The sequence below is a fragment of the Triticum urartu genome, chromosome 7 (assembly GCF_003073215.2).
Source record: "Triticum urartu cultivar G1812 chromosome 7, Tu2.1, whole genome shotgun sequence".
Classification (NCBI taxonomy): Eukaryota; Viridiplantae; Streptophyta; class Magnoliopsida; order Poales; family Poaceae; genus Triticum; species Triticum urartu.
The window spans coordinates 4,166,185-4,177,761 of NC_053028.1; the positions used below are offsets into that span (position 1 = coordinate 4,166,185).

General features: G+C 45.0%; 1 protein-coding gene across 1 annotated transcript; it reads left to right on the forward strand.

Moving 5' to 3' along the window:
* The first annotated feature begins 4,135 nt into the window (after positions 1–4,135).
* On the forward strand, positions 4,136–6,692 carry LOC125525488 (disease resistance protein PIK6-NP-like). The gene has a single exon (XM_048690486.1). The coding sequence runs from the start codon at positions 4,151–4,153 to the stop codon at positions 6,362–6,364; it is 2,214 nt and encodes a 737-aa protein (XP_048546443.1). The 5' UTR covers positions 4,136–4,150; the 3' UTR covers positions 6,365–6,692.
* Positions 6,693–11,577: the final 4,885 nt, after the last annotated feature.

Consider the following 11,577-nt stretch of genomic DNA (forward strand, 5'->3'; position numbering starts at 1 on the left):
CCGGTACTCTATTAAAATGAGGCATTAATATCCCTTAGTTACCATTAGGACCCCGCTGCCACGGGAGGGTAGGACAAAAGATGTCATGCAAGTTCTTTTCCATAAGCACGTATGACTATATTCGGAATACATGCCTACATTACATTGATGAATTGTAGCTAGTTCTATGTCACCCTAGGTTATGACTGTTACATGATGAACCGCATCCGGCATAATTCTCCATCACCGATCCATTGCCTACGAGCTTTCCATATATGTTCTTCGCTTATTTACTTTTCCGTTGCTATTGCTATCGTCATTACAAAACACCAAAAACATTACTTTTGCTACTGTTACCTTTTGCTACCGTTACCACTACTATCATATTACTTTGCTACTAAATACTTTGCTGCAGATATTAAGTTTCCAGGTGTGGTTTTAATTGACAACTCAGCTGCTAATACTTGAGAATATTCTTTGGCTCCCCTTGTGTCGAATCAATAAATTTGGGTTGAATACTCTACCCTAGAAACTGTTGCGATCCCCTATACTTGTGGGTTATCACGCTGCAATAGCGTTATTTTACTAGTATCTAGGTGAAATTAGGGTTTTGATTTATTTGTGTCTTAAGGTGCTATTCTAGTACGAACTCTAGGATATATCGAACGGAAAGAATAACTTCATGTTATTTTACTACGGACTCTTGAATAGATCGATCAGAGAGGATAATTTTGAGGTGGTTTCGTACCCTACAATAATCTCTTCGTTTGTTCTCCGCTATTAGTGACTTTGGAGTGACTCTTTGTTGCATGTTGAGGGATAGTTATATGATCCAATTATGTTATTATTGTTGAAAGAACTTGCACTAGTGAAAGTATGAACCCCAGGCCTTGTTTCCTAGCATTGCAATACCATTTACGCTCACTTTTACCACTTGCTACCTTGCTGTTTTTATATTTTCAGATTACAAAAACCTATATCTACCATACATATTGCACTTGTATCGCCATCTCTTTGCCGAACTAGTGCACCTATACAATTTACCATTGTATTGGGTGTGTTGGGGACACAAGAGACTCTTTGTTATTTGGTTGCAGGGTTGTTTGAGAGATACCATCTTCAACCAACGCCTCCCACGGATTGATAAACCTTAGGTCATCCACTTGAGGGAAATTTGATACTGTCCTACAAACCTCTGCACTTGGAGGCCCAACAACGTCTACAAGAAGAAGGTTGTGTAGTAGACATCAGGCGCCGTTCCCCCTCTTGAGGCCGTTGCCGGGGGAGACTAGGAGTTTGTGGTTGTTGTCGCATAGTCCTTAGATCCTCTTGTTTTGTGTAATTGGCGACATGGTAATGTCCCGACCGATATATGTTGTCCGTTATTTTCGAAGTTCTGCTTTTTTTTGAAGGCTTCCTCTCCATCGTCGTATCGTCCGGCTGCGTACTTGTGGTTGGTGCTTTATATATAAAGCGGGGCGAAATTCTGTTTCGCGAGAATGGATTTGAGAAATGAAGTTCAAGGTCAACGGATATAGCGGACGATTTTTGTTGTGTAACCGACCGCGGATGTTCTAGCACTGTTGCCATGACAACGCTAGGGGTAGGCCAACTCCAGCGTGTGACCCCATCCTGTTCGGATGCATCCGTTTGGGGCAAAACAGACAAACCAGACGGCCCAGCGTGCGGGTGCAAACGGACTTTTGTCCGTTTTATGTCCGCTTTCGACCCATCCCCGGCCCAAGTTTGGGCCGCTTTTGGGGTGAAACGGACATCGCGTGGACGGGCGGGACATGCGTGCTTGTCCTCCCCTGGCCCGCCCGTCGGTGGCACAAAGCACCACCCCGGCGCCCCATTTTGCGCCATTTCCCCCCAAACCCTCCCACGTCCCGCCCACCACCCTCCCCGTCCATGGCCGACACCCCGCCGAATTCCGGCGGCCAGGCCGTCGACCGCTAGGAAAGGTGAAGAAGATGTCCAAGGGTCCGAGGAAGCCGCGGTCGGAATGCACGCCGGAGGAGCTCGCAAAGATGGACGCATAATCGGCGAAGAGGAGGAACCGGAGGGCGGTCGTCAAGGGCAAGAACGCCGCGACCAAGTTCGCCGCCGAGCGCGATGCGGTGGAAGCCGCGCGGCGCAAGGCCGAGGTCGGCGAGAAGGAGGACATCGTCAACAAAGCGCACACCCTCCTCATGCTTGGGCTTTGCCGTCCGGAGGGTTTCTCTGGAGCGGCCGTCGGCCCGGCGAGCACAGGCTCTTCGGTCGCCAGGCCTTACCACTGCCCCTCGCTGACGTCGATGACCACGCCTTTGTCGTCCGGTTTTCCCCCGCCAAGTCACGATGGCCAGAGCCGTTTTCAGGGTCGCCAGACGTTGGCGTGATCGCGATGTCCACCCCACGCCCCTCGGCCGTCATCGACCTCAACGTCACGTCGGGGTCCAGCAGTGGCGGCCGGCCGGCCGTCGAGATGCAAAGAAAGCAAGCACGGCCGCCATCTACGGGCACCATGCCGTCGCCCCGCGTCCTGTTCGACGAAATGCCAACACCAACACCAACGGTCGATGACCCCTTCTACAACCAGTACATGGAGAATGTCATTTTTGAGGGTGGGCATGGCGGTGCCTACGATCCCAAGGAGACCCAAAGTCAGGATGGCCAAGCCCAGTACGTTGCCGATGAAGAGGCCCACGACCATGCTGACTACGACCATGCTGACTCGTGGCATGAAGATGATGACATCTATTGCGAAGGTGATGGTGATGAAGAAGAAGGCATTGATATTGGGGGTGAGCCATTGTTCATCGACGAGCTCACCCAAAGAGCGGAAGCACAAAAGAGAAGAAGAGAATTCGTACGGGTTCAAACTCATAAGAAGAGGACAAGTTGATTTGCCAATGTTGGATGGATATTAGTCAAGATCCGAAGACCGGTGCCCAACAAAAGGGACTTGTTTTTTGGACGAGAGTTCACAAAACATTCCATGAAAGAAAGTTGTTTGCGCCCTACCAATTTATGAGCGACCGAGGCATCACCTGGATTCAAAAGAGGTAGTTGTTCATCCAACAAGAATGCAACAAGTATTGTGCCGCACTTGAGAGCGTTGAAGCACGGCCCGTGAGTGGTCTCGGCATTGGGGACATGGTATGCTCTCCTCGTCCTAGTTCTTTTGCATGTTCAATTGTTGTTGGTCGTGTAGGCATTTCAATCTTTGGAAGCATTCAAGGCCCGGCACAGTCAAAAAAATGACAAGCCATTCACTCTTACGCATTGTTGGACGATCATCAACAATTGCCCTAAGTTCAAGGATCAATACCGTGAACTTCAAAGAAAGAGAGGCAAGAAGACGGCCATGTTGGCTGGAGGTGGAGATGCTGAGGTGTTGAAGAGGCCGAGGGGCAAGACCAACTCCAAGGTGGACGACATACGTGATGTGTCATCCATGGCCTTGTATGAGACTTTGCACGGCAAAGTAAGGACGAGCAAATGAAGCAATACTAGAGCTTCAAAGGAAGAAGCTTGGGATGGAGGAGGCGGCAAAGAAGAGGAAGATCGACATGGAGGAGGCGTCCCGGCAAAGGCAGCTTGACATTGAGGCCGTCAATGTCACGGCCAGGCAGATGCAGCTACATCGAGGCCACCAATGCCGCAACCAAAGAAAAGGAGGTGGCCCTTGCGATCATGAGCGTGGAATTGACCAAGATGAACGAGAAGACGAGGAGCTTGTTCGAGGCCAGGCAGAAGGAGATGCTCGACGCCGACGGCCTGAACTAGGTCGTCTGATCGTCCGTGGCTGTTCTTTTTGGAGGCTGGCATGGGTGCCGGCCGCTGGGCCGCTGGCTGTGTGCATGTTAAGCAAAAGCCCAGCACAAAGGGCGAACAACCATAATATAACCCCCCGCCGCCACTCTCGTTCTCTTCTGTAATAATTGACCTCACCAATAGGCCATGCATGTTGTTTCCCTATCTTTAACATTTTAATGGATGTCTAGCCTGTTACACCAACGAGATATAGCTCAAATTAACATTTCTAGGTAAATTATCATCTTTGTTTTTGTAAAAAGAAATATGTGAGGAACTATGTATTGTATCAATAACAAATAAATAAACATAAAATTGGGCACAGATCTAGATGGTCACCACATTGGTGTGACCCAATTTTTTTCTCACTTGTATGAACTTAAGTAAGTTAGCACATTTCTTCTCACTTGTATTTTGTTTCCGTTTTATTGGCAGGTATCTCCTCTTGGTTGATGATATATGGTCTGTAGAAACATGGGAGACCATTAGAAATTGGTTGCCACATGATAATACAAAAGATAGTAGAGTGATAGTAACTACAAGATTTCAAGCTGTTGGTGCGGCGTGCTCAGAAAGAGATGGAACTGATTATCTGCACACTGTTAATGTTCTAAGTGATGCTGACTCCAAAAGTCTATTTCATCAGGGTGTTTCTGAATGCCCAAGCAGCAAAGAAAGCGAAAGAATGGATACAAGATCTCAAGCTATTGATACTGAGTCCTCTGAAGGAGATGGGCCTGATCATCTGCATTCAGCTGATGTTCCTAGTGATGCCGATGCAAAAGATCTGCTGAAGGATCGTGTTTCTGATCCACAAGGCAGCAAAGATCGGGAGAAAGAAGAGGCCAATGAGGAGATATGGAAATATTGTGGGGGCCTGCCTTTGGCCATAGTCACCATGGATGGCCTTGTGGCTTGCAACCCAACAAAAAACAATGATCATTGGAGTAAAGTTTGCAAGTCATTATTTCCAGAGCACGTGGCTCCCCTTACACTGGAGGGGGTCACAAGGATACTTGATTATTGCTATACTGATTTGCCTGCAGATCTCAAGACCTGCTCATTGTACTTGAGCATATTCCCCAAGGGCTCGAAAATTAGTAAGAAGCGTCTGACCCGGCGATGTATATCTGAATGTTTCGTCGCTGAGAAGCAAGGGCTAAGTGCAGAGGAAGTCGCAGAAACATACTTCAATCAGCTCATAAGCAGGAAGATAATACGCCCTGTGGATCACAGCAGCAATGGGAAGGTGAAATCCTTTAAAGTTCATGACATGATTCTCGAATATATCGTGTCCAAGTCAAGCGAAGAGAATTTTATTACTGTTGTTGGTGGCCATTGGTTGATGCCAACTCCTAGCAACAAAGTTCGTCGACTCTCTATGCAAAGCAGCGGTTCTAGGCATGGGAATTCAACAAAAGGTATGAACTTATCTCAAGTGCGGTCGCTGACAGTGTTTGGAAGCCAGAACCGACGACTCCCTTTCGAGTCGTTCAACAATGGAATAATACAAGTGCTGGACCTTGAGGGTTGGAAGGGTCTTACAAATAAACATCTAATTGACATATGTAAAATGCTTGCGCTGAAGTATTTGAGCCTCCGACGAACAGAGGTTTCTGAGATTCCCTCAAAGATTGAGAAGCTCCAGTATCTAGAAACTCTTGACATAAGGGAGACAAATGTTGAGGTGCTGCCCAAGGGTTTTGGACAGCTCAAGCAGCTCCGTAGCATGCTTGGAGGGAACAAAAACACAAGGAAGGCATTGAAGTTACCACATGAGAAGAATAAGGAGCCGATGAAAGCACTTCGTATACTGTCAGGGATTGAGATCGATGAGGACTCATCAGCTGTAGCAAGCCTTCATCAGCTGACTGGGCTAAGGAAGCTTGCCATTTACAAGCTCAGTAAACGGGAGGGCGGTCAGACCTTCACACAATTACGCTCCGCCATCGAGTACCTCTGCAGCTGTGGTCTGCAGACTCTTACAATCAATGATGAGGGCTCTGATTTTATTAACTCGTTAGACACTATGTCCGCTCCTCCAAGATACATCATTGGCCTGGAGCTGTCTGGCAAGATGGAAAAGGCCCCAGAGTGGATTAAAGATCTCAATAATCTCTACAAGCTAACCCTTTCTGTGACAGTTCTTCAAACTCGTACGTTTCAGCTCATCCAGGACCTACCAAAATTGTTTACCCTCACCTTTACACTCAGCGCAGCCAAGGATGATAGAGACATAGTGGTCCTTGAGGAAAATAAACAGCTTACTGATAGGGAGATCATTATTCCACCTGGGGGATTCAAGAGTCTAAAGCTTCTTCGCTTCTTTGCAACTATGGTGCCAAGGTTGAGCTTTGCAGTTACAGGAAAAGAGGTAATGCTAGCACTGGAGAGGATTGATATGCGATTCGAAGCCTTTGAAGGGATTTACGGCATCGAGACTCTCAAAAGCCTCCAAGAGGTGCATCTCAGTGTTGGTAATCAAGCAGATGAAATAACAAAGTTCTTGGTAGAAGATTTGAAGGACACCCCTAAGTATTTGGACAAAAAGTACGCTGACAAGTGGCCAAAGATAATCACCGAGTGAAGAAGGTTGGAAGATGTCACATTGTCTTTTGGTTGACCAACAAATCATCTGGTACGTATTGTATAATTAAGTGGAGGCTGTTCCTTCAAATCCGCGTCGCCTTCTTGAGGGCTAAATAAACAGACATAATCCATTATTGATTCTTGTAATGTGTGGGTATGTGGTACTGCTAAATCCGTTATTCATTCCTGTAATTTGTACTTCTATTGTAATCTTACTTCCATTATTGATCTTTTTTAACTTGCGTTGTAATGCTCGAAGATTTCTTGTATGAGACCATACTGTAGCCAACGAAGGCATGTTTTGTGTTTATAAAAAGCCAATTTTTAGTCCAGCATACAACTTTGGATATTGACAACAAAAATCATTATGTTTTATCATAGAAAGTTACAAACACATATAAGTTTGATATTACCAGTGAAAGTTTTTTAATCTTTGGCCGTGTATACATCCAAAATGTAAGGTTTCAGACAGCTCAGCGGAAATGGTTGTTGAACTGAAGAACAAACCAGGGGAAGGGGGAGAGAACAGGGTACCTTGTCTCGGCCGACAATGCGAAAGAATGATGCAAAGTGTCAATATGATCTGCTGCCAGGAAACAGAAAATAGTTAGTGTGTTGGAAAAAGATGATTCGGGGCATGGTTTCATATGATAGATAAAATGACAGGTTTCAGGTATAAATCAATGTGCATTACATCAATTACAATGTACAATAGAAACCTTGAACACGGCTTCATATATCACACCAGTATGTAGTATGTGCAAGGCTTAAATCAAAAGTTATCCTTTCAATCGCATCTGCCATTTCCTGGAGCTCTGAATAACATCTCCAGCTTATTCAAGGGGAGGGCTCGCGTGGCGAGCGCGGCCGGCGCGTAGGCGCCTCCTCCGTCTCCAGCATCAAGATTGGAGGACCTCCTGAGGTCGGCGGCGACGTGGCCTCGTCCTTGGCGGGCGTGGTGAGAGCGTCGGGCGAGGAGCAGCGCGCGATCTCGCAGGAGAATGCGGCAATAGCGGGCGCGGGAGAGGACGGGCTCGTCGCGGCTGTGTGCGGCGGCGGCGGCGGCGGGGGAAGTCTCCATGGGAGTTCCGATGGGGGCCAGGCGCCTACAAATGCGTGGCAGCACGCCAGCACCGCATCTTCTTCTTTTTTATTTTTCTTATTTTTAATATATACATATTTATATTTTTCGGGGTAAATTCAACAAATATCACGTGTTTCAAAATTAAAATGTCCATATGTTTCAAAAGGTATTCATGAATATAAAAATGTTCATTTCTATTTCAAAAATTGTTTTTGTATAACAAAAATGTTATCAAACCAAAAAGATATAATACTCTTGTATTTCTTTAAAAAAATCCCGTATGCGCAAAAAATGTCCGTGAATATAAAACATGTATTTTTTATTTACAAAAGTTCACGTTTATTTCAAAACATATAACATTGTTTGTAAAAATGTTCATCATATATGTTAAAAATCAATGTGTACGTGAAAATATTTCAATGTGTCTTTTAAAAATGTCATCATGAGCTCTAAAAGGTTAATCATGTAATTCATATGTTAATCATCTATTTTTAAAATACTCAAGGTGCATTGTAAAAAGGTCATCCGGTATATATAAAAGATTTATTCTGTATTAAAAAATGTGCTCGCCATTTATATTAAAAATGTTCATGCCGTATTTAAAAATTGTGTATCTGGCATGAAAAACAATTCATTGTGTAGTTATAAAAAAATTCATCATGTATTGAAAAATCATCATATGGAATAAATAAATATTCATCTTGCAAAATTGAATGTTCAACATGAATTATAAAATATCAATTGGTAGTTAAAAAAATGCCCATCTTGTATTTTAAAAATAAATTCATGTATTTTAAAAATTCATCACGTATTTAAAAAATAATCGTAGTGTATTTGTAGAATGTCCAACATGTATTAATATGTTCATCATATATTTTGAAACATCAGGTAGTAAAAAATATGTATTTGTCAATTTTTTTATATTTTATAATAATTTAGCAGGTAAAATGTTGAAGTACTTTTTATGAGAAAAAAAAATCATGTTATTTACAATTTAGAAAAAAATGTTCATGATGAAATAAATGTTTATGTACTTAAAAACTACTAGTCGAATGGCCGTGCGTTTCCAGGGGATAACAAACTTAGACAAAGAGATATTTCTCGAATCATCACTATAATTTGTGTCATGTATGTCGCATGCAGCTTATGAGTGTCTTCAAACGAATATTATCTTGTACAAACCTAGTCTTTTGGCTCTTGGGTACTCCTGGTGCACGATACAAAAAATTGTCAGAAGAGTTTACCATCTTGAAAGGTTAAAAATAATAATACTGAGATTTGGGTGGAGGGCTCGTGCCGCTGCACGAAAAGGCCTGTGCACAGCAGACATCTTGGCGAGTGCGGCTAGCGCGGAGGCGCCTCCTCCGCCTCCGGCAGCAAGAATGGAGGATGCTGTCCTTGGCGGTCGTGGCGAGAGCGTCGGGCGATGTGATAGCCTGGCTTATTAGTGATGATATATTACTCATATCAATAAGGAATTCTTTCTTTTCCGGAAGCTCATTCGGACAGAACTCCAAAGTTAAGTGTGCTCAGCTTGGAGTAATTTCAGGATGGGTGACCGATCGGGAAGTTGCTCCCGAGTGTGCACGAGTGAGGAAAAAAATGCGCAGAAAAGACTAGTATTGATCTGTGGGGCCAGTCTAGATCCCGCCAGGAGTAACGACCACCGGCGGGTGTGTCCGGGGCGTTACAAGCGAGGCGCAATGCGCGATCTCGTAGGAGAGCGTCCCAACGGCGAACGCGGGTGAGCGGGGCAGCGCAGCAGCCGATGGCAACCTCGTCGCTGGTATGTCCAGCGGCGGCAACGGGGAGCCGTCGCCATGGGAGTTCCGATGGGGGCCAGTCGCTTACAGTGTGTGGCACTACCCTAGGCCCAGCATGCTTGTCCCAAATAGATTATAGCACCATAGCACTTGGATAATTATTTAGCCACCATACAAATTACTATGCAACTAAATCCCCCTTTTTGTACAACATGAATAATGGCAGAACTTGTCAATTATGAGTTTCACCACAAAGTGACCCCCCATACTTTTTTTTTGTTATAGGAGTACTTATGGACAAATGGAAATTTTACAACCAAGTGACCCCAACTTTTTTTATCCTAATATCCCAAATAGATTAAACGGAAAAATTATATAATATAGCATCTAAGTATGGACAGATTCTAAATTCTGAACTCAATAGTGCACAGAGAACCAACTGTAAACTGTCTGCATCCGTAGTTCTGAAAGAACTTAATAATGCCTAGTCTAGACTAAGCCAAGGTATTTGCTTCATTGGTTATTGCAGAACTAGTGATGGGCTGCTTGCTTGAGCCTACACCATGTTGTCTTTTGTTTAGACTTGAGAGTAAACAAAGAGTAGCTGTTAAAAACTTTGTTTCTTTTACAATTCCTAGATAGACACAGAGGCCGCATACAAACTGGCTGCTCTGCATCTACCGTTTTGTACTGAATAATGCCCACACTGTACAAGGAGGATATTGCATCATTGTTTAGTGCAGAGCAAGCAATGGGCCTGAATCTTCGCCATACCATCCATTATTCAGGCAGACAAACAAATTGTTAAAGGACTTGTTTGCTGCTGTTGTATTGATTTTTTGGATATGTGAATTCAACTTAGAGATGGGCGTCTCTACAACCAGCCTTCTCAAACCCGCCTCATATGCCCGGGCGGGCCGCTTGGTCACGAAAATCTGACCCAGACGGGCGCCTCAAACAGGCCTCGGACGCCCGGGCTGACCGGCACCCTTCATATCCAGCCCAGATATGAGGCGGATATGGGGCGCTCGGGAACGCCCGCCGACCCCGATACAGGTCGTAGCGGTCCCACCTGCAGCGACCGAAACTCCTCCCTCTCCCACCTGCAGCAACCGAAACTTCTCCATCTCTCATCGGTGCAACCATATTTTAGTACCACATCGTCGGGCGAGGCGGGCGCCGCCCGGCTTAAATAGCTGCGCCAGTGGATGGCGGCAAGTTTGGTTGTTGTTGTGTAGGTCTATCAATTCTCGCATGTGTCGTCGAGATATATTTGACACTAGATTGCATTTCATTGACTGATGATTGTTCATCGAATGTCAAGTTTGTCTCGATCATATACGTTGATACCTCTACTAAAATGACAGTATATTTTTATTTCGTTTTGATGCATGGACACATAGGGATTCAAAGAAGCCGACACCAATGTTACCTATGTGAAGGAGATAGACCGCGACTATGAATCTTTTATGTGATAAAGATGGAAGATTCATAGTAAGAGTCCATATCCTTAACAAAGGATGCAATGATGTCAGAAACTTATCCCTTCTGGACGACTCGGATATTTAAGCCGGTCGACTAGCTCATCAGTTGGCGAGGTGAGACTAATACAGATGTGAAAATGTTAAGTATGAGCAATTTTCGGTGCCCAGTCGGCTCAAGACAGACATGATGATCGACGTGAATGGCCATGCATGTAACAGATGCTTTGAAAATAGGATACGTGGTTGTAAATTGTAAAATTTGTGGCACGCTCGGTCACTGTCCGCGGGTGTGTCCGCAAGCGTTTGAGGGTCCAAATTTGCAACCTCGAGCTGTAGATGCTCTTATATACTACTCCCTCCGATCCGAAATACTCATCATGCGCTCTGTACACTGTGTATTTTGCAAACGCGTCCTGATACTTCCGAATCATTTGAAAAAACGTCCCCGTGTCCTTCCTCAGTTCTCCCCCGCGCTCGCGCGTCGCCGGCTCCAGCCACCATCCACCGTTCTCCTCAGCACCCAGCGAGAGACTCCGTATGATGTGGACATGGCCTTTATGGATACAACCGAAAATATTATCCTCATATAAAATAATCAGGATTACGGAAGACATGCACAAACCTTGCGTGAAGATGCCAGGACTAACTGAGCGATGTTCGAGGGAGTCAAACAACACCAATAGACATGCATATGTTCTCAAGTTTCAACATCCATGAGATGCTTATGTCAACCAAGGGCAGTATCATAAGTCGTTGCATGCATGGCAGCCATCCATCATGCATACTACGTGCACCTTGACAAAGGCACGAGGGCGACACAAGTTGGTTTTTACTTCATGGAGCAAGAGAAGCAACGTGATGGGCCTAAGGATTTTTTTTT